This window comes from Thalassophryne amazonica, chromosome 13 (assembly GCF_902500255.1).
Source record: "Thalassophryne amazonica chromosome 13, fThaAma1.1, whole genome shotgun sequence".
In the NCBI taxonomy this organism is placed as follows: Eukaryota; Metazoa; Chordata; class Actinopteri; order Batrachoidiformes; family Batrachoididae; genus Thalassophryne; species Thalassophryne amazonica.
This window is the reverse complement of record NC_047115.1, coordinates 43,757,933-43,781,741: the sequence shown is the minus strand read 5'-3', so window position 1 is coordinate 43,781,741 and position 23,809 is coordinate 43,757,933. Positions and strand designations below refer to the sequence as shown.

At 40.6% G+C, this 23,809-nt stretch overlaps 1 protein-coding gene and 1 long non-coding RNA gene across 5 annotated transcripts; both read right to left on the bottom strand.

The window, feature by feature from the left end:
• Positions 1-1,916: 1,916 nt before the first annotated feature.
• On the bottom strand, positions 1,917-18,715 carry fbxo9 (F-box protein 9). 4 transcript variants are annotated; one of them, XM_034185719.1, is made up of 13 exons: positions 18,553-18,715; positions 13,235-13,392; positions 8,751-8,873; positions 8,595-8,652; positions 7,738-7,837; positions 7,174-7,304; positions 6,959-7,073; positions 5,560-5,678; positions 4,862-4,952; positions 4,686-4,781; positions 4,469-4,562; positions 2,426-2,580; positions 1,917-2,306 (listed from the first exon to the last, which is right to left on the bottom strand). In XM_034185719.1, exons 1-13 carry the CDS (start codon positions 18,650-18,652, stop codon positions 2,198-2,200), a joined length of 1,449 nt encoding a protein of 482 aa, XP_034041610.1. In that variant the 5' UTR covers positions 18,653-18,715; the 3' UTR covers positions 1,917-2,197. The 4 variants fall into 4 exon arrangements, with proteins under 4 accessions (XP_034041610.1, XP_034041612.1, XP_034041611.1 ...); XM_034185721.1 differs by having other exon boundaries at positions 13,235-13,306; positions 18,553-18,692; XM_034185720.1 differs by having other exon boundaries at positions 13,235-13,321; positions 18,553-18,690.
• A 185-nt stretch (positions 18,716-18,900) lies between these two features.
• Positions 18,901-23,480, bottom strand: LOC117524009. Its single transcript, XR_004564672.1, has 3 exons — positions 23,469-23,480; positions 19,691-19,694; positions 18,901-18,992 (listed from the first exon to the last, which is right to left on the bottom strand). It is a non-coding gene; the product is annotated as an uncharacterized LOC117524009 (long non-coding RNA).
• Positions 23,481-23,809: the final 329 nt, after the last annotated feature.

Below are 23,809 nucleotides of genomic sequence, written 5' to 3'. Positions count from 1 at the left end.
TACATGGCAGCCCACCTGGAGTTTGCCAAAAAGCAACTGAAAGACACTCAGACCATGAGAAACAAAATTCTTTGGTCTGATGAGACAAAGATTGAACTCTTGGGGTGAATGTCATGCGTCATGTTTGGAGGAAACCAGGCACCATACCTACAGTGAAGCATGGTGGTGGCAGCCCAGACCTGAAGCTTATTGAACATCTCTGGAGAGATCTGAAAATGGCCGTGCACCGACGCTCCCCATCCAGTCTGATAGAACATGAGAGGTGCTGCAAAGAGGAATGGACAAAACTGACCAAAGATAGGTGCACCACGCTTACGGTATCATATTCTAGAAGACTTGAGGCTGTAATTGCTGCCAAAGGTGCATCAACAACGTATTGAGCAAAGGCTGTGAACGCTATTGTTGGTGTGATTTCTTAGTTTTTTTTTTTTATTGTTTATTTTATTTTTAATAAATTTGCAAAAATAAAAACAAAAAAAAAACTTTGTTCATGGTTTCATTATGGGTCTTTGTGAGTAGAATTTTGAGGGGGGAAAATTAATTTACTCTTTTGGATAAGGCTGCAACATAATGTGGAAAAAGTGAAGCACTGAGAATACTTTCCAGATGCACTGTATAAATCAATGAAAAAAAAAAAAAAAACAGACAAAAAACAACATTCAAAACAGTTTAAGTCGACAAGTCTGGGACACTGCAGGAATGCAGACACAATGTCACATTGCTGTTGAAGGCAAACTTACAACATAAACACTGTTCAAAAGGTTCTCTGGAGTATTTATCCACTATAAATACAGACAATCCCAGTGAAGAGGCCAACAGAGGCCAGAACAACCACCACTTGCTGCAACTGGCTTCATGTCACGTCTTGCACAGAGTACTAAACACATAATGTTCCTGTGAGCTGTTCATTTCAAAAGTATAAGTTTCAGGACACTTTCAGAACAGCACACTGCGCAATCAGCTCCTCTCAATACACACAAGCACAATACTGATTGTGCTTATGTGTTGGTGCCCACCGAAATTGGGTGGGTGGGGGGATGACGAAGGGCAGGTCGCCCGAAACGTTACGTTTTGTTTAATAAAGCTTTTTCTGTATCGGAGCACTGTGGCTGTGCGGATCATTTGGTCTCCATCTTGGGTGGGGGGGTGGACATTATTGGACTTTCATATTTATCTGATGCATCATATAATTGTGACTTTTTTATATTTTCATATAATGTGACATTTGAGGAAGTTCTCAGATTTGGGAAACTAACTTTTTTACCATTTGCTGATATTTTATGCCTCAAACAACAAATTACGATTATGAAATCCACTGTTAGGTGCAGCCGAAATTGCTGTGCATGTAAATGTAGTCAGTGGTAGCACACCACATGAAGATATGCATGAAGGAAAGTCATTCCTTTCAGACAACATCAAGAGCAGATAATTTCACTGAAGTATTTTCTATTTTTTTTTTTTTTTTTTTAACAGCAGCAGCTGTTTGGAAATGTGCCAGTGAAGTATTTTATTTACCATTTTAATTGAGGATTTGCAACTGATGGCAATTTCAGATTAATCTGTCCAAATTCAACAAGCGCCAAATCATTTAAGCCTAATCCAATACAACTTTCAAATTTGCCCCTGCAAATCCTGCCTGATCTGTCCATGCTCGGTTCGCAGAAACTGTAATATGTAGATTATATCTTCTGTGTCCTCAGCAAGACAAATGGCATACAGCTCTCCAATCACATCTGCAAAGTATTCTGCCTGAGACTGTGGAACACGATCTCAATTATATGATGTTATCTTTAATAATTGAAGATTATTTACCAAATAGCGGAAGAAATACATCAAAGATAAACTGGCTGGTTACGCATGCATGCTAATTTAGTTTAAAAGTAAATAAATAATAAAAACAACAACATAACAGCAGCTATTTTTATCCACTGTTTATTTCTGCAAGAACTTGAATCATGAAATTCACAAAAACATCATGAACTCTCAATGGTGAGGAAAGTGCATTCTGAAGTCAAAAAGATAAGTAGAAGTCTAACTCCTAAACGTAAAATATAGCATGCTGTGTGGAGTTAATGTTAGGCTTAAGTGATTAAGGTGGCTGCAGGACATTTAAACAGGTTGAGATGTGTGCACTCTGTGGTGAAATCATGTCTGCTGTGGTCTCTGGACTTCGGTGGTATTGTGTGCAGGTCTCTGCTTACAGTGGCTGCTCAGAGAAAGATGTGAAACTCTTCACCCGTGCAAAGAAAAATGGTGTGTACATCCTGTCCAGGTCAAACGTTGTGACAACAGTTTCCCCAGTCTGTCTAAAAACATAATTAACACCTTTATTTTCATCTGAAGAACATTTAAAGCTGAAAAATGCTCATCTCCGCAGCCTTACATTAGGGTACAGATGATAAGTACAGACGGTCAAGGTGCTCACCTGTATGTGATGTGGCAGGAGTGGTGGAGCCACACCAGCTTATTAAAACTCTGTCGCCCCCCAGTGGTCACATGCAGTCCCACATGGAAGCTGTGTTCAGCCTCGGGAGCTTGGTTCCGCCTGCAGAACCGATTCCATGGCACCTCAGGCACCTTCTGTTAAAAAGAATCATATTATGCATCTTAGGAGGAAGACAATATATGTGGGCTGGGTGTTTTATTAAAAAGACCTTTGTGGTTTTGTATACTTGCAATTTGTTGAGTGTTGTGGTCATGTGTTAGTAACAAGTGGCCAGTAAGTACAACTCCAATTCCAATGAATTTGGGAGGTTGTGTAAAATTTCAATAAAAACAGAATACAATGATTTGCAAATCCTCTTCAACCTATATTCAATTGAATACACCACAAAGACAAGATATTTAATAAAAAAAAGAAGAAAGGTGCTGAAAGGAAAAAAATGTTCACATCTTCCTCAGGACTGAGGAAGATGTGACTCTCACATCGAAACGTCAGTCCCTTCGAACATTTTTTTCCTTTCAGCACCTTAAAGACTTTTTGCACTTATTTCTGTGCTGCACCAGTTATTTCTTCTTTTTTTACAAATTGGTCCTGCCTTGTTGCACCAGATTTGTTTGTGCTGTGCAGAAGCGCGGTGACGTTGCTTGGATGGCAGCATGTGTTGCTCCAAAACCTGGATGTACCTTTCAGCATTGATGGTGCCATCACAGATGTGTAAGCTGCCCATGCCATAGGCATTAACACACCCCCATACCATCACAAATGCTGGCTTTTGAACTTTGCGCTGGCAACAATCTGGATGGGTTTTTTTTCCTCTTTTGTCCAGAGGACACGACGTCCATGATTTCCAAAAACAATTTGAAATGTGGACTCATCAGACCACAGCACACTTTTCCACTTTGCGGTTGACCATTTCAAATGAGCTCGGGCCCAGAGAAGGCGGCAGCGTTTCTGGATGTTGTTGCTGTATGGCTTTTGCTTTGTATGGTAGAGTTTTAACTTGCACTTGTAGATGTAGTGATGAACTGTGTTAACTGACAATGGTTTTCTGAAGTGTTCCTGAGCCCACGCAATAAGATCCTTTACACAATGACATTGGCTTTTAATGCAGTCCCGCCTGAAGGATCGAAGGTCATGGGCATTCAATGTTGGTTTTTGGCCTTGCCGCTTACGTGTAGAAAGTTCTCCAGATTCTCTGAATCTTCTGATTATATTATGGACTGTAGATGACGGAATCCCTAAATTCCTTGCAACTGAACGTTGAGAAACACTGTTCTTAAACTGTTGGACTATTTTTTACACACAGTTGTTCACAAAGTGGTGAGCCTCGCCCCATCTTTGCTTGTGAACGGCTGAGCCGTTTGGGGATGCTCCTTTTATACCCAATCATGACACTCACGTTTCCAATTAGCCTGTTCACCTGTGAAATGTTTCAAACAAGTGTTCTTTGAGCATTCAACTTTCCCAGTCTTTTGTTGCCACTGTCCCAGCTTTACTGAAACGTGTTGTAGGCATCCATTTCAATATGAGCAAATATTTGCACAAAAACAAAAAAGTTTGTCAGTTTCAACATTAAATATCTTGTAAAAAAGAAGAAATAACTGGTGCAGCACAGAAATAAGTGCAAAAAGTCTTTAATAAGGTGCTGAAAGGAAAAAAATTGTTCAAAGGGACTGACGTTTCGATGTGAGTCACATCTTGACTTGTCAAGATGTGACTAGTTATTTCTTCTTTTTTACAAATTGGTCCTGCCTGGTTGCACCAGATTTGTTTGTGCTGTGCAGAAGCGCGGTGAACTCTTTGTTTTTGCATTAAATATCTTGTCTTTGTGGTGTACTCAACTGAATATCGGTTGAAGAGGATTTGCAAATCATTGTATTCTGTTTTTATTTACATTTCACACAATGTCCCAACTTCATTGGAATTGGGGTTGTACACCAAAACCATATGTGAATTTCATCAATAATGTATGGACTGCAAGAGCTGTTTAACTTACAAAAGTAAATAGGTCATGGTCATGCTCACCTCATCTGTTTTCTTGCAGACAACAGCAAAAACTTTGGTTTGATTGTCTGTCTCCTGTGCTAGCCGGAAATGACCAATCAGAGCAGAATCCATTCTGTAAGTAGAGACAAAGTGTGATGTCATTTTTTTTTTTTTTTTCTCCCACTCATCCAGTGAAATTATTCAAATTTAGCAATGTGCACTGTAGCCACCTTTATGGAAAACAAAGTCACGCTACCTGGGGTTCCTGGTACGTAAGCGAGGAACAATGGACAGCGGGTCCTCAGGCGTGGTCAACATGATAATGAAGCCATCTGCGAAAAACCGGAGGTACCTGTGACAATACATGCATCACTTGATGGTGATAAAATTAAGACACAAAAACCAGTGACAAGAGCTGAACATTTACAGTACCTGTAGTAATCAACCTGGTGCCAAGCCCGGTAAAATCCATCCAATGATTCCTCTCCTTGACGGATGTATGATGTCTTGCTGATATAGATACCTGTCAAAGCAAAAAAAAAAAAAAAAAAAAAAAAAACCTGCATGCTTCAACCAATATTCAAACACTTTCACTGGAGTGGAGTTTATCACCAAGAGAAAAATTAATCTTGAAGACATAAATAAGTTAAAAAAGTACACTGCCAGAACAGCTTTACTGGCCACTATCAACTTTCAAGAAACATCAAGATCAGTATCAGTCAGTTGGGAAGAAGCAAACCTGTGGTCTTTGGACAACACTGGTTTGAATTAAACCACTTAGAGGATGGTGGTTTCTTTTCATAACTATTATAATCATCACACCTTATGGTGGGTTATCACTAAACCTAAAAACTAATGCATTTACTACAACTTTTTTTTTTTAAATAATCTGCAATTAATAATGCTGATTATTCTGTCATGGTTGTATGTGTGCTTATCAGAGCCAGTGATGTACTGTGTTCAAAGTAAATTATTAATATTAACAACAGGATTCCTCTGTTGTAGACATTCTGCTACATTAGGCAGACGCACTACAATGTTAAAGATGTATACTGATAATAAAGCATCACTGCTGGCCTTACAAAAACAACTACAATATTGAAACTGTAACTGATTGGATGTGTGATTACCATCAAAACGGACACGTGGCCTCTGCAGGAACATCTCCCTCCAGGACTTGTAGGGTACCAGTTTGGTGCAGTTCCGTCCCCACACCTTCAAACAAGCTGAACGCCAAATCTCTGGGTCTCTGTTGACAGAACAAAAGAGCAAAAGAGTAGAGAGATTACGGAATCCTAAAAGTGTAGTCTGAAAATGTATTTTAATTTAAATGTATGCATGTAAATGTAATGTAAATGCTATAAATGTACTTTTATTTAGTAGAAAAATGTGACAATTAATGAGTGCTTTAAACAACATTTGATGATGTTTCAAGTTTTCAATCTTCATAATGGGTTCGCTGTGTATTTCACAAAGTATCTATTACACATTAATTCGAGGTTTTATATGTGCCATAATTCATGATTATTAAACCAACGCATTTCTGTTGTCATCACCATGTAACAACTATGGAACCATGTGCTTGGCCAGACATTCTTAACTATCAAAATGTCTGTGTCTGTCTGTGATAAACACTCAGCAGATAAAAAAGGTGCTGGTTTGGCTGAAAAAGAAGTGATACAACCTCACAATCAGCAACAAAATCAATTTATTTGCTTTAACATTCCAACCAACAAAGGTCATCTGCCAATAATTTACTTCAATGCACTCAGACCTTAGCTTCTGGCAAATTCTTTAATCAGTTATCATCAGCAAGGAAGGAGGACTGCATTTCTATAGCACTGTTCCATCTAGCAGATGCTCAAAGCGATTTACAATGATGCCTCACATTTACTTCCCCAGCCAAGGAGCCCATTTTTCAAACTCTACATACTAGCAGGCCAGCTCCTTATAGCACTACTTGCTCTACAAGGAACCAAATTAAGATGTTTCTCAAGACTGTTACAAGACTGTGTATGGTTATAGACTGTACTTCCATATAAATCTGCAGATGTTAACTGTCACAAATATAAACGATTGGTAAAATTGTTCAAGCTCCTTGGGTTTATTGCCACATAATGTACCCCCCCCCCCCCCCCCCCCAAAAAAAAAGAGCCAGGACAGTGTAGAAAATGCAAATAAAACCCATGATTTTTACATTTACTCTGACTTCTATTTCATTGCAGACGGTATGAACCCAAGATATTTCATGTTTTGTCCGGTCAAATTCAGTTCTTAGATTTATTTTGGTTAAAATAATTAACCATGGGCTGACATCACTTCTATGCATTCCAAGTAAGCTAACATAAAGGACAAATCAAAAATTCAATTAGATAATTTAAGAAAAGAAAATTCAATTAGATTAGATCATGTTAAATGGCCTAATTCGATGATTCCTCATCAGCTATTTTAAAAACCAAAAAATGAGGAAAGCAATTTGTTCAACACAAGCTTTCAAAATCACAAGATCTGTTATGAGAGTGAGCTGACCTTGCACAAATGTAAAACCCCCGGCAAACCAGAGAGAGCTGCTCCAGTGCACGCATGTCAAGATCACTTGACACAACCCAACGAAATATGTACATCAGGATTTCCCTTGGCAACGCTGCAGGTAAATACAAACACAATTAAACAGTAATAATGAATAAGAGGCAACAAAGAACCAAGTCATGTTTATGAACTAATAACCACCAAATTTACTGCACCTGAAACATGCATCTGAGTCATTTCCACCTCTGGGGTACAGGTCTTTGGAAAGGAGCTTTCCAATGCGAGCTGCTGCTCAAAGTAGGCAAGAAGATCCTCAATGTCACCATCAATGTCATTCTTCTCCATACTAGAAAGAAAGAAAGAAAGAAAAAAAAAACCCATTATGTTCCATTTCAGAAGTAAGAACATGAGTTCACATGCCTCAACACCATATTATTACAATTTCAGACATAAACAAGGAAACTGGGTGGGAGCTGCAATGCATTAACCATCCTGCATTACAAAGTCTGTTAACCAGAGAATAACCTTCAGGCAAAGACGGGGTACAATTATACCCACTCAGTCATAAATTCACATTGATGATCATATCAGTTTTTATGTATTGAGATGTATACATGAAATGTATGAATAAAAGCTTTTTAAAATGCACTTATCAATTTATTATCGAAATGTATAAATACACCATAGATATATTTCAAACAATACCACTAAATTAAGATTTACAACTTTTTTTTCTTTTTTTTTTTGTTTTACAGTAGACAGAACCAAGACAGACGTACTAGTTTTCTCCAACATGTGCCACTTCAGGTGGACGATTGTAGTTTATTTTAAACTCAATGTCAGGCACAAGCTGCATAGCTCTGCGATAGTACTTGATCGCTGGAAATAGAAGAAAGAACGATCAAACTGTATATTAACAAGAAAATAATAAACCAATGCAACCGTTGTGGCAACACCTAATCGATGGTCAATATCCAGTCAGGTACATGAGTATTTGAAAAGTAACAATTTTGTAATTTTGTCTCTGTCCACCACAAGAGTTAAAATAAAACAATTGAGATATGTTTGCAGTGTGGACATTCAGCTTTAATTCACAGGAATTAACATAAATAAGCATTTAGGAATTAATGCCATTTGAGCCATAGTCCCTCAACTTTCAGAGCACAGGAGTAGTTGAAGAATAAACCCTAAACAGTCACTAAGGTACATCCGACTCATGCTTATTCCTGGATACAAAAGTGTGAAGTGGACTGTGAAACTGTCTTCTTCCAACTACTTATGGCCTTTGAAAATTTGAAGATTGCATATTGAAATGGCTATAATTCCAAACTGGTTAATAAACTACGTTTGTTTCACCACTCTAAATTAAAAATGAAGCTACACTACAATCACATCTTGATTGTTTAATTTCAGCTCCATTGTGGGGGCAGTCAAAGTCAAAATTACAACAAACTGTCACTGTCCTAAATAACTGCCCACCTGACTGTACATATGACTGTTTTAAAAAAATGGTTGTCTTAAAAATACATAAGTACAGAACAATAAATATACCCAAAATTACAAATGTTTGCTGTTTAACTTAATTTCTTTTCTCTTTTGATGCCAACTCAATTTACCAGCCATTCTGCAAAGCTACCTTCATAGACGGCTCCGTTCTGCTCCTCGTGTACAGCTCTCAGGAATAACTCTCTTGCCTGAGCAAACACAAATTACATCATTTAACATCATTGGAAATTTCAGTGACAGCAGTCCATGTCAAAGTGTAACCTGGAGATATGATCTCACATCTTACTTTTTCCTCCTGAGCAAGTTCTTGTGTCCTCTTCAGACCTGCAGCTTTCAGTAGTCGTTCACTTGCTCCAGAACTTGGCTTCAGTTCAGACATCCATTGAGCTCTGAAAGCATTAAGCTCCAGCTGCCATTGGATTAAAGGGTTACTCAACAACAAAGAAAATGTCACAAATGTCAAATGTTCATAAGGAAGATTCTAAACACAGTATGTATACAACTTTGATCAGATTTGCTTCGTTTCTTTAACTTTTCATGATTCTGACAAAGGCTATTAGTCAGGTGACTTAGCTGAATTTTAGTGCAAATATGGATAAAAGCATGAAATTTGGCATGAGGCTTCTCTGAGATGTACTAAATAAATTTAGAAGGGGAGCCATCTTGAAATATGTCTGACACAAAACATGGACGCCATTATGAATATATAATGAGCAACAGACCAAATTTCAGTCTACATGACATATTTCCTTAGTGGCACATGAAATCCTAGGTTTTTGGGGTCAAGAAATTAATTTTTATAGGTAAAAAACAAAACAAAAACAAACAAAAAAAAAGTATAATTATTTATTTTCAAGCTATACCACCATTTTGGATAATAAATAAGCTAAAATGAAATTTTTCAATATATGAATATTGTGCAATTGTTTCAGATGATTTAAATTTGGATAAGTGTGATATTTGACATGAAGTTAAAACATACTTTAGGAGTTCAGAAGGGTAGCCATGTGTAAATTTGGTTTTTACTCTCAACATGGGCAAATATTCAAAATTGCATATTTACAAAAATAGTGTCAGTTCTAATATGAAGCACCTCCCTTGTTTGAAGATATGGTGTTACAATGTATATAGAGTAACACTGAACATGTTACTTCAAAGATTTTATATTAAGATTGAAAATATGTGAATTTGAAAATATTTGGTTCTGGATCTCTATGGTGATTAATCTTATGAGTTACTTTGCAAAATGTACCATCACTATGGAGTCATAATGCTGAACTAGCTTCTTTTACATTTAATTGTGGGCACAATAGTAGTTGTATCCAATTATAGTCATTTGCTTCTTATCTAGTATTATTTATCATACTTCTAATACATATAAATATAATGCTAACTCATCTATTCCTTCTTTTATGGTGCACTTTCTAATTATGGTGCTGGTGCATGTGATGTAGGAGTTTCTTTTTTCTGCTTTTAGAAAATACACCAATAAATGTGGATTTTGATTGGAAATTATTTGCCAGATACATTTCAGAAACACTGAAGTCCCCCATAAGGAGTAATTCTGGCACAGGTGATGAGAAAAAAGAAGCCTACAGGTCATTTCTAAAAAAAAAAAACGTGGCAACATTCAAAGAAATTGATGCACTTCCAGAGAAACTGAAATTTGGTGATGAACAGCAGACAGCTTAGCTGGTCATTATACATCCTGGCATAAGTTGTGTCATCTTCAGTTTAATAACTCAAAGCTAGAAACTGCACAACAATCTGCTGTCAAGAGCAGAAGGCAACCTGGCCCAGATAAATTGCCTAAGAAAAAGCCCACGAAGTGCAGATCATTGGACCAACAAATGTGTATTTACAAGAGAAAAGAGCTCTTTATTTAGAACAAGACAGCATATCAGTTCACATAATGTATTCATGTTCAAAATACAGAATTTTATACAGCTATATTATATATATATATATATATATATATATATATATATATATATATATATATATATATATATATATATACACATACATACACACACACACAAACATATACATATACTATACACACACATGCACTTTCATGCATACAGAATGACTACTTGCATGTATCTACCAGTTTGGGAATAGGAGCTTAACTTTGTCATGTAGGTATTAATAGTACAACCCCTGGCAAAAAGTATGGAATCACCGGCCTCGGAGGATGTTCATTCAGTTGTTTAATTTTGTAGAAAAAAAGCAGATCACAGACATGACACAAAACTAAAGTCATTTCAAATGGCAACTTTCTGGCTTTAAGAAACACGATAAGAAATCAGGAAAAAAAATTGTGACAGTAACGGTTACTTTTTTACACCAGAGGGAAAAAAAAAATATGGAATCACTCAATTCTGAGGAAAAAATTATGGAATCATGAAAAACAAGAACGCTCCAACACATCACTAGTATTTTGTTGCATCACCTCTGGCTTTTATAACAGCTTGCAGTCTCTGAGGCATGGACTTGAGTGACAAACAGTACTCTTCATCAATCTGGCTCCAACTTTCTCTGATTGCTGTTGCCAGATTAGCTTTGCAGGTTGGAGCCTTGTCATGGACCATTTTCTTCAACTTCCACCAAAGATTTTCAACTGGATTAAGATCCGGACTATTTGCAGGCCATGACATTGACCCTATGTGTCTTTTTGCAAGGAATGTTTTCAGTTTTTGCTCTATGGCAAGATGCATTATCATCTTGAAAAATGATATCATCCCCAAACATCCTTTCAATTGATGGGATAAGAAAAGTGTCCAAAATATCAACATAAACTTGTGCATTTATTGATGATGTAATGACAGCCATCTCCCCAGTGCCTTTACCTGACATGCAGCCCCATATCATCAATGACTGTGGTAATTTACATGTTCTCTTCAGGCAGTCATCTTTATAAATCTCATTGGAACGGCACCAAACAAAACTTTCAGCATCATCACCTTGCCCAATGCAGATTCGAGATTCATCACTGAATATGACTTTCATCCAGTCATCCACAGTCCACGATTGCTTTTCCTTAGCCCATTGTAACCTTGTTTTTTTCTGTTTAGGTGTTAATGATGGCTTTCGTTTCACTTTTCTGTATGTAAATCCAATTTCCTTTAGGCGGTTTATTACAGTTCGGTCACAGACGTTGACTCCAGTTTCTTCCCATTCGTTCCTCATTTGTTTTGTTGTGCATTTTCAATTTTTGAGACATATTGCTTTAAGTTTTCCGTCTTGACGCTTTGACGTCTTCCTTGGTCTACCAGTATGTTTGCCTTTAACAACCTTCCCATGTTGTTTGTATTTGGTCCAGAGTTTAGACAGAGCTGACTGTGAACAACCAACATCTTTTGCAACACTGCGTGATGATTTACCCTCTTTTAAGAGTTTGATAATCCTCTCCTTTGTTTCAATTGACATCTCTTGAGTTGGAGCCATGATTCATGTCAGTCCACTTGGTGCAACAGCTCTCCAAGGTGTGAGCACTCCTTTTTAGATGCAGACTAACGAGCAGATCTGATTTGATGCAGGTGTTAGTTTTGGGGATGAAAATTTACAGGGTGATCCCATAATTTATTCCTCAGAATTGAGTGAGTCCATATTTTTTTCCCTCTGCTTGGTCTAAAAAAGTAACCGTTACTGACTGCCACAATTTTTTTTTCTTGATTTCTTATAGTGTTTCTTAAAGCCAGAAAGTTGCCATTTGAAATGACTTTAGTTTTGTGCCATGTATGTGATCTGCTTTTTTTCTACAAAATTAAACAACTGAATGAACATCCTCCGAGGCCGGTGATTCCATAATTATTGCCAGGGGTTGTAGTAATGAGTGATATACTTGATAGACTGTTTACTGATGGAAGTAAGTTACACTATACCATGCATACAGTAGCTTACATTCAGATAGCCATTTAGAAGTAATACAACATTCTTACATTGCTTTTTTTTTGCCTGCACTTGTAATATGAACATAAGACAGCATAGCTCTTTTATTTAATTATTCAGTATAAGATCGCATTCATTAGTGTAATGTTTTGGTAGACAGAAATGAAAAAGTGATATAAACATGCTCATGCAAAAAATGTTTATCAACAATGTTTTTTTATTATTAAATATGGTTCTAAAACAATGTTTTGGTATTCATTTTAATTGTATGACCTCTCATAACTGCTTAATGGTGTCATATATGGAAATGTGTCATATATACACTTCTTACCTTGTTTTCATATATAATTATCGGCCATGTTGGATTTTGATCTCTACAAGGCAAACCACACCAAATCCAAGAGGGCTAGCCTTCTAAAATCTAAAAGTAACCTCTTAGCAACCCCGTGCCAAATTTCATGCTTTTATCCACTTTTGCACTATCCTTCCAAATTTGGTTGCTAAGCCACTTGATTACATTTTCTTATTCACTGATAGGTTCATACTGAAATTTAATACAATTATGTTAAGTATTTTAACATAGTATGTAAAACACTGGACACCTTGTTTTGGTTTTACATTGAGGCCCACATGCAAAAGTTTCTTGTTTTCATTGCTCGTTAAGTTCTATTTTAAAATGGAAAGCTCAGAAGTATTTTTTTTTTTGGCTCATCTGAAAATGATCCAATCCATGGCTTAAAAAAAAAAAAAAACTATCTGATCCAAACTGTGGGTTTTGTGATTTGTAACATCCCTATTCAATACAAACAACACTGTAAAATGTAGGACTAAAACATGTTAAACAAAAAACATTAATGACCATTAACGTTATCTTACCTGAAGGTGTGAGTCATCCGAGCCTTCATCCTCATCTTCTACTGTGCCTCCAACCTCTGAATTTTCATCATCCTGTTCGAGACACAACTGATAAATTAAACTACTTACTAACGTGTGCAGGACAGGAGCTCCTTCACCTCTCAGCCCACACACCCCACCTGCAATTCATATACAGTAGCACACCTTTAGTTTTATTTGTCCACAAGGACTGATTGTGTTTCAAGTTGTCTTTCTGGTTACAGAGATTTAGATGTACAGGTAGTTGTTTCTCTGCCCATGTTAAAAGTTGAGTCTCCACCACTGTGATTACAAGTTTTTCCCCCAAACAAAAACCACAATCGATTGTTGCAATCTCAAAACCCCCATAAAGAACTTCATTTTAGTCTAACAAAATGTACCGGGAACCATCACCTTATCATGGTGGAGGGGTTTGTGTGCTACTATAAACCTAAGAATTGTGTTGTCTGGAGCCTTTGTGCTCCTGGTAGGGTCTCCCATGGCAAATTAGTCTCAGGCGAGAGGCCAGACAAAGAATGGTTCACAAGACACCATGATAAAACGAGGTAGAGGAAACGTGACCCGGCCCAGAGGAAGCCAGGGGCCCTCATCTGGAGCCAGGCCTGGATATAGGGCCCGTCAGCGAGTGCCTGGTGGCTGGGTTTGCCACAGAGCCCAGTCGGGCACAACCCGAAAAAGCAACGTGGACTTCACATCTCCACCCTGTGGGCTCACCACCCGCAGGGGGAACTGCTGGAAGCGGGTGCGCTGTCCTTTGGGTGGCAGTGAAAGTCAAAGGCCTCAGCGGAACAGACCCGGGCGGCAGGGACTAGCTCTGGGGGTGTGGAACGTCACCTCACTGTGGGGGAAGAAGCTGGAGCTTGTGCGGGAGGTGGAGTGATACCGGTTAGATCTGGTGGGCCTCGCCTCCACGCACAGCCTCGGCTCCGGAACCACTCTCCTTGATAGGGGTTGGACCTTATTCTTCTCTGGAGCTGACCAGGGGGTGAGGCACCGGGCGGGTGTGGGGATCCCTGTGGAGGTTGGGGACATTGAACCAGAATGGGCAATGTTCAAAGCTTCCATTGCTGAAGCTGCAGCGGGGAGCTGTGGCCTGAAGGTCTTAGGTGCCTCAAGGGGCAGCAAACCTTGAACATCGTGGTGGACACCGGTGGTCAGGGAAGCCGTCCGACTGAAGGAGGAGGAGTCCTTCCGGGATATGTTATCTCAGAGGACCCCAGAGGCAGTTGCAAGGTACCGACAGGCCCGAAGGGCAGCAGCCTCTGCTGTGGGGGAGGCAAAGCAGCGGGTGTGGGAGGCATTCGGTGTAACTATGGAGAAGGACTTTCAGTCAGCACCAAGGTGCTTCTGGCGGACCGTGAGGCACCGCAGGAGGAGAAAACAGCAAACCATCCAAGCTGTTCTACAGTAAGGATGGGACTCTGTTGACCTCAACTGAAGATGTAATCCGCCGCTTGAAGGAACACTTTGAGGAACTCCTGCATCAGACGGAGCACCCTCTATAGTAGGGGCAGAGCTGGAAGCTGATGGAGGATTTTCATCAATTTCCCTGGTGGTAGTCACTGAGATAGTCAAACAACTCCACAGTGGCAAGGCCCCGGGGGTTGATGAGATCCGTCCAGAAATGCTGAAGGCTCTGGGTGTTGAGGGATTGTATTGGATGAGACATCTCTTCAACATTGCGTTGAGGTCTGGGACAGTGCCTAAGGAGTGGCAAACTGGGGTGGTGGTCCCCCATATTTTAAAAGGGGGACCAGAGAGTGTGTGTCAACTACAGGGGAATCACACTACTCAGCCTCCCTGGTAAAGTCTACTCCAGGGTGCTGGAAAGGAGGGTTCGGCTGATAGTCCAACCTCGGATTGAAGAGGAACAATGCAGGTTCCATCCTGGTCGTGGAACAACTGACCAGCTCTTTACTCTCACAAGGATCCTGGAGGGTGCCTGGGAGAATGCAAACCCAGTCTACATGTATTTTGTGGACTTGGAGAAGGCGTACGATCGGGTACCAGAGAGATACTGTGGGAGGTGCTGCGGGAGTATGGAGTGAGGGGGTCCCTTCTCAGGGCCATCCAATCTCTGTACTCGCAAAGCGAGAGCTGTGTTCGGGTGCTCGGCAGTAAGTCGGACTCATTTCCGGTGGAGGTTGGCCTCCGCCGGAGCTGTGCCTCATCACCAATCCTCTGTGATATTCATGGATAGGATATCAAGGCGTAGTTGAGGGGAGGAGGGTTTCCAGTTTGGTGGGCTCAGGGTCTCATCACTGCTTTTTGAAGATGATGTGGGCCTGTTGGCTTCATTGGATGGTGACCTCCAACACTCACTGGATCGGTTCGCAGCCGAGTGTAAAGCGGCTGAGATGAGGATCAGCACCTCTAAATCTGAGGCCATGGTTCTCAGCAGGAAACCAATGGATTGCCTACTCCGGGTAGGGAATACGGCCTTGCCCCACGTGAAGGAGTTCAAGTACCTCGGGGTCTTGTTCATGAGTGAGGGGATGATGGAGCGTGAGATTGGCTGGAGAATCGGCGCAGCAGAGGCGGCATTGCATTTGTTCTACCGTACTGTTGTGATGAAAAGGGAGCTGACCCAAAAGGCGAAACTTTCGATCTACTGGTCAATCTTCATTCCTACTCTCACCTATGGTCATGAGTGTTGGGTCATGACCTAAAGAACTATATCGCGGGTACAAGTGGCCGAAATGGGCTTCCTCAGAAGGGTGGCTGGTGTCTCCCTTACAAGATAGGGTGAGAAGTTTGGTCATCCGTGGGGAGCTCGGAGTAGAGTCACTGCTGCTTCACGTTGAAAGGAGCTAGCTGAGGTGGTTCGGGCATCTGGTAAAGATGCCTCTTGGGCGCCTCCCAAGGGCCATCCGGGAGGAGACGCCGGGGAAGACCCAGGACTAGGTGGAGAGATTATATCTCCACACTGGCCTGGGAATGCCTCGGGATCCCCCAGTCAGAGGTGGTCAATGCGGCACAGGAAAGGGAAGTCTGGGGTCCCCTGCTGGAGCTGTTGCCCCCGCGACCCGAACCCGGAAAAGCGGTTGAAGATCAGTGAGTGATGCTTTGCTCAAAACTTACAAATAAAACTTGTTTTCTTTGATGGGATAAAAGTCAATGAACAAACAATCATGAGCTCTGTCTTATGGTATGTTACTTGAATAAGATACATTTCTTTCCCTAAACAGGCTTTAACGCCACTCAACTACAGTCAAGTCTTCTGGTCAGCCTGTAACAGCAATATTCAAGTTACTGGGTTGTTGTTTTACTACATGGCAGCCAAGAAATTAAATTCTTAAAAAAAAATTTCCAAAGACTAACTGCACTGACTTAAATGTGGAACATAAATAAACTTCTTGTGTTTAACAAACATTACAGGTGTAAACAATGTGTTACCAGCATCTAAAAGTTTATTTACTTCATCAACAGTTGGTCAACATTTATCAAAAATGATCTGAAACAATTCCAGAATTGGCAGTTTGTGGTGGTCAGTGGTGGTAAAAATTTTTTATGTACAACAGGGACTGTCCCTTTTACTGTAACAGTACAGGACCAGCTGCAAATATCAGTAATGACAAATTCATGACTTTGCTTTACTTTTTAGATAATAAATAAATAAATAAATTCTGCAAATACAAATTCATACCACACGATCCATCTTTCTTGTTGTACTTTACATGGCAGGTAAAACAACTGTGGTAGGAGCGTGCAAGTGGGTACTAACTGGCAGAACCAGAATGGTTTGCAGAACCGGAATGACAACACAATTGACAGAATGACTGACAGAACAGCTTACAATAGTCACCTGTAGCTTAGCTATTTACACAGCTGTCAGATAAGAATCACAACTGAGTTGCGTTTCTCATTATTAATCAGTATAAAAGTATTTAAAATATATATTTGGTGCGCACACACACCTCCGAAAAGGTCAGATCAGACTGTTATCATATATGAAATGGCTAACAGTTAGCATTTTGTTGCTTGACCTGTTAATGCACGATTATTGAAAAAACAAGTAACTCATAACTTTTACTGCTCATACCAAAGCAAATCGTTATGAGAGCCACCACACAGTCCCAAAAATATGATTTAATAAACACCTGAACTGAGGTTAGCTTAGCTGGTTCATAATAAAATGCTATCATACAAGCAGAAAGCTCCCCATCATGTTCAAAGCACAAACTTATCTCTTTTCTATCCCAATGAGCACTAATCACAAGAATGGCAGATAACCATATTGGAAAATTTACCCTCACTAGCACTAGATGGCACCACACAGGCTCCCGTTATGCCATTCGTCACTGTTCTGTCAAGAGTGTGGGGCTTCTAATATTCTAATGCCAACCTATAGCTTTATACAGTGTCTAAATAACTTGATTTTTTTTTATGGTGATCTCATCAAAACTTGTTATGGGTGTAATATAAGCAAAAATGACCCATTCCGCCAATTACCGGTTGTTCCAGTTCCACCCCGCTTATAGTTCCGGTGATTAGTAGCTCCTTAGCATGCAGCAGCAACTGCATGGTACAATTACAGATAATTTTGTCAGTTGTTGGAGTAATTGGGCAGCAAGTGTTGCCATTTGGTAATAACATGAACAGATATAGATTTTTTTATTAAAGGTAAGGTGCAAGCCTTTCAGTGCAGATATAAACCTGAGTAAACCATGTGCAGACTTGAAAGGTCTGGAAAAGAAAAATAAACATAAAATTTAACCGAATGAAAGAGGTATATCCAGAGCACAAATTTAAAAAAGAAAAAAATAAGAACGTAGTAGCAAAAAGAAATTGCACATTAAAAAAGAGAAAAGTATGTACAAAACTGACTATTTCAGTGGCAGTGGATATTACACATAAATAAATTTGTATTATTGTATTTGTATTAAAAATGTATCAATATTTGCTTGAAATGAGCTCATTGTATTTTGTCTCTGGAGTCGACACAAATGAGTAAAAGCTCAAAATAGTGACGATGATCACAAGAGTAAATAAACATGCTGCAAGTAAAATTAGCACAGAGCTACCTGCAGGAAAACACTACGTGTATGCTAACATCACGACACTTTAATAAACTAAAGCAGGCAACCACGATAAGTTTTTACTAATTTGTGACTCGGTACAGTATCTTACCATCTAAATTAAATTACATTTAGAATCATTTATTTACTTTAGACCCAGAAATGGATACTTGCGTCAGAGGTACTGCAGTGACGTTCACGAAGACACTGGTTAGCTAAAGCTAACTTAGCTGGCTAATGACTAAGCAAGGGGGGAAACGCTGTAAAGAAGCAGCCACTCACCATGACAGCCAAAAAGGTAGGTGTTCTTTTTATCTTTATTAACGGTCCAAACTAATCTCTTACAGTTCACGGTCGGAAAAACGTACAACGCAACGAACATATTTCCGAGCTCGCAGGAACGCAGCCATTTTCGCTGACCAGCCAGGAGCTCGAGCAGCAACCAGGATGTGTGGAGGAGGCGTAGTTCCTGGCTGGCACCCGCCCCCTACGCACACGCGGAAAAGGAGGCAGGCGCACGCTGGCAAAACTGGGCCGAAATCTGCCCGGTTGTGACGTCACACACAGGAGGTGTGGACATTTATTTATTTATTGATTGATTGATTGATTGATTGATTGATTGATTCATTCATTCATTTTGCTGTTCTGCTTAAATTTTACGTGTCAGTGAAAAAACACAACAGTTGAGCTAAAAACTGTTTATGAATAGAATTTTATGCAGCCTATTTTGATTTACATAAAACATTTTGTTGAGCTAAATGGGACTGCTTTGTGGGATACCCTGATTACATGATCTTTAGTAAATTGTTGGACATCATTGTACGCTTAATACAAGCATTGTGAGTACTGTGTGGAGCTGAGACAAAGTTTCTGTCTTCTTCTCAGTGAATTCTGCCATTTGTCAGAGATGTGATCTGGCTCCTACTTTGTTTTTCAAATTTTTTTTTGTCCAATTTATTTTAATTTATATAGCGCCAAATCACAACAGAGTTGCCTCAAAGCGCTTCACACAGATAAAGTCTAACCTTACCAACCCCCAGAGCAACAGTGGTAAGGAAAAACTCCCTCTGAGGAAGAAACCTCAAGCAGACCAGACTCAAAGGGGTGAACCTCTGCTTGGGTCATGCTACAAACATAAATTACAGAACAATTCACAGAACAATTCACGGACGAATATACAAGAAATGCTATTGGCGCACATTACAGGAGGATCGCCAGCACGAATACACCACCCATCTCTGGATGGAGCTGCACCTTAAACAGAGAGAAAAAACAGAATCAGGCATCAGAAAGACAAAAAAAATACTGTAGAATTTGAACTAGCCCTAAACTTCACTAAAAGACCCAGAATTTAGGTAAAGTTGAAGCCGCAGCCCGCTCCAATTACTAATAAATGAATTAAGAGTAAAAAGTGTAAAACAAAACTGTACCAGTATGCTAGCCATATGAAAGGGAAAATAAGTACGTCTTAAGTCTGAACTTGAAAATCTCCACAGAATCTGACTGTTTTATTGAAGCAGGGAGATCATTCCACAGAACAGGGGCACGATAAGAAAAAGCTCTGTGACCCACAGGTTTCTTATTCACCTTAGGGACACAAAGTAGTCCTGCACCCTGAGAACGTAAAGCCCGGGCCGGTATGTAAGGTTTAATTAGGTCAGCTAGGTAGGGAGGTGCCAGTTCATGAATAATTTTATAGGTTAGTAGCAGAACCTTAAAATCTGATCTCACTGGGACAGGAAGCCAGTGAAGGGATGCCAAAATGGGTGTAATGTGGTCGAACTTTCTGCTTCGTGTCAAAAGTCTGGCTGCAGCATTTTGAACCAATTGGAGACCCCTAATGCTAGACTGCAGTAAACCAGAAAACAGAACATTGCAGTAGTCCAATGTAGTTCAGATAAATGCATGGATCAGGTTCTCAGCATCAGCCATAGACAGGATGGGACAAATCTTCGCTATATTTCGCAGGTGGAAGAAAGCAGTCCTTGTAATATTTCTAATGTGGAGGCCAAAGGACAACGAAGGTTCCTCACTTTGTCAGTGTGATGTATGACACAAGAGCCGAGGCTGAGCGTTAACTGGTCAAATTGATGCCGATGTCTCACTTATCAGTGTTTAAAAGTAGGAAGTTTCTAGACATCCAACTTCTCCCTGCTGCAAGGCAATCTTCTAAGGATTTTATGTGAACGAGATTACCAGCAATTATCAGCATGTACAACTGAGTATCATCTGCATAGCAGTGAAAGGTAATCCCAAAACATCGCAATATGTGCCCAAGGGGTGCTATATAAAGGGAGAACAGCAGGGAACCTAAGACAGACCCCTGTGGAACCCCAAATTTCATGTCACTAAGGTTAGAGGTAGTGTTACTGTACAAAACACAGTGAGAACGACGGGTCAAGTATGACGTCAGCCATGGAAGGGCACTCCCAGTAATCCCAAAATGATTTTCCAGCCTATCAAGTAGAATATGATGATCCACGGTATCAAATGCAGCACTGATGTTGTGTGGGCCACTGAAGAGGAGGTACTGCTGGCCTCCACCAGAGGGCACCCTGCCTGAAGTGCGGGCTTCAGGCACGAGAGGGTGCTGCCGCCTCTTCAGGACAGTCAGACGTGGCAGCTGTCAATCATCATCTCCAACAGCTGTCATTCATCAACCACTCCATAAAGCCGGATGACATCCCCACCTCGCTGCCGAGATATCTTCAAGTCAAGAAGGTAAAACTCTCAGCCGTGTCTGTGCTGAACGCACTTATTATTGTCTTTTGAAACCTTTGCAGGAGTACCTGTTATCTTCAGTCAGCTGGGAGCTGGGTTTTGGACGTAGAAGAGTGACGGACTTCACTCCTCTTTCCAAACCAGAGAAGTAACAGTCAGTCTCTGCATGTTTCTGTGTTTTTGTGTCGGAGGTGGAGATTCTCCCACAAAAGGAGAAATCTAACTGTTCTGACTGTGTTACTGGGTGTGCACACACCCACCCTTGATTGTTTCTGCTTCCTGCCAGCAGTACCAGATCCGACAGCCGGAGACGGTGACCACCTGGGGACTCGGGACTTGGCGGCTCCAGTATTCTCCGGGTTCGGTGGCGGTGGAAATCGTGTGGGTTCCGGCTCCTCTCTGGACGGACGTCTTCTATCCTCGAGCCTGCCCACACGTCACCTCTGTAGATTGACTACATACAAATTCTGTAATCGTCTGTATTTCGTTGTGCACATTCACAACAGTAAAGTGTTATATTTTCAGCTCATTCATTGTCTATTCATTATGCCCCCTGTTGTGGGTCCATGTCACTACACTTTCCCAACAACTGAGATCTAACAGCAACAGAACCGTAGTGGTGTCCGAATCCAATGTAAGCAGAAGATCATTCACCACTTTAGTGAGAGCCGTCTCTGTGGAATGATATTTTCTAAAGCAGATTGCAGTGGCTCTAAGAGATTATTCTCAGTAAGATAGTCTATGAGCTGCCGTGACACCACTTTTTCCAGAATTTTAGAGAAAATGATAGATTTGATATCGGCCGATAGTTTTTCAATACACTAGGGTCAAGATTAGGTTTCTTAAGTAATGGCTTAATCACTGCAGATTTGAAACATTTAGGAACAGATCCAGAAGTTAAAGATTAATCATTTCCAGCACAGTCGACCCAAGAGTGGTCACAGGTCCTTAAACATTTTTGTTGGTATAGGATCAAATAAACAGGTTGTGCTTTTTGTTGACATTACGAGTTTTGTCAGCATGCCTAGTGAGACACTATCAAATTCTTTAAATCTAGGTAATACCTCAGTAGTGGCGCCCACCTCAATAGCAGGGTGTAGTGGCTGGGTTAAGGCATGCCGGGATATGTTTAACCTGATGTCTTCTATTTTCTTCCCAAAGTAATTCAGGAAATCTTGTGTTGTAAAAGGAGAGCGAACTACAGGTGGTTGTCCATGCATGTGTTGCCACCGTGTCAAACAAGAACTTTGAGTTATTGTTGTGAAAGTGTAGGAACACGGACCCACAACAGGGGGCGCAAATGAACGGACAATGGGGGGTAGCCAAATAACAACGCTTTACTGTTGTGACAAAAAGCACAACACACACAACAGATTACAACAATAGACAAGAAATCAATTCACACAATGTGTCACGTGGGCAGGCTCGAAGATAAGAGACGTCTGTCCAAAGCAGAACCGGAACCACACGATTTCCTCCGCCACCGAACCCCGGGAATACTGGAGCCGCCAAGTCCCGAACTCCCCAGGTGGCCACTGCCTCCACGTGTCGGATCTGGTACTGCTGGCGAGGAACAAAAACAGTTAAAGGTGGGTGCGTGTGCACCCAGCAACCCGTATGGCGGGAAAACCACCTCCTCCTCTCGTTGGAAGAATGTCTGCTACTTCACGCACAAAAGTAACAAAGTGTTAATGTTGACAAAGACAACACAGTCGGCTGAGAACAGTACCTTCAAGGTAGAGCGATATCTCGGCAAAGAGGTGGAGATGTCGTCCTGCTGATATACCACTGCTGATCAGATGATTGGTGAGTGACAGCTGTCACCCCGGCTGCTCCTGTGAGGCGGCAGCGCCCTCTGGTGCCTGGAGCCCGCACTCCAGACAGGGCGCCCTCTGGTGGTGATGGGCCAGCAGTACCTCCTCTTCAGCGGCCCACACAACAGTTATGCTTGTTTTTGTTGATCAAATCAGAGTAGTAGGTCCGCTTTGTAGCCATAATGCATGCTTATAGTCTAAGATAACATCACGTCACGCAAGGTGAAATACTTCTAATTTGAACTACGCCATTTCCGTTCTAGACCTCTTGCTTTATGTTTGAGGTCACACAGACTGAACCAAGGTGACTATGTTTTGGGGGAGCGAGGTTTTAACACAGGTGGTGCAATCATGTCGAGTGTAGTTTTGAGCACTGAGTTTAAACTATCCACAAGTCTGTCTACTGACTGGGTATTTGTCAAATGTGAAGCTAAGACATCAGGCAGTCTAGCTTTGAGTTCAGTCTTAGTTGAGGAGTTGAGCTTAGATTTCCCATCATTGACCCAAGGCCACTGAATGTCTTCGGTACTAAGTCTCCATAAAGAATCCTTGGGTACCGCTGGAATAAATTTCTGTCAATGGGGCAGATGAGGCCCAATATTCACAATGTCAACTATGATATGACATTTGTGTGGCCATCGAATCATAGTCATAGTTGTGTACATACATTTGCATGTTTGTAAAACAGCATTATCTGAATTATGTAAAAACATAAAGCACTGAATTCTGATTTGCAACAATACATGCACCCATTAATATGACACATCATGAGTTTTGCTCACACATTTAGATAAGTTAGAAGATACTACAGTATTTATAAGTCAATGAATATAGGTTACGGCAGCATGGTGGGTTAGTGGTTAGCACTGTTGCCTCGCAGCAAGAAGGTCATGGGATTGATTCCCACCTGTGGCCTTTCTGTGTGGAGTTTACATGTTCTCCATGTGTGCCGGGTGCTCCAGCTTCATCCTCCCATATCCAAAAAGACATGCAGGTTAGGTGAA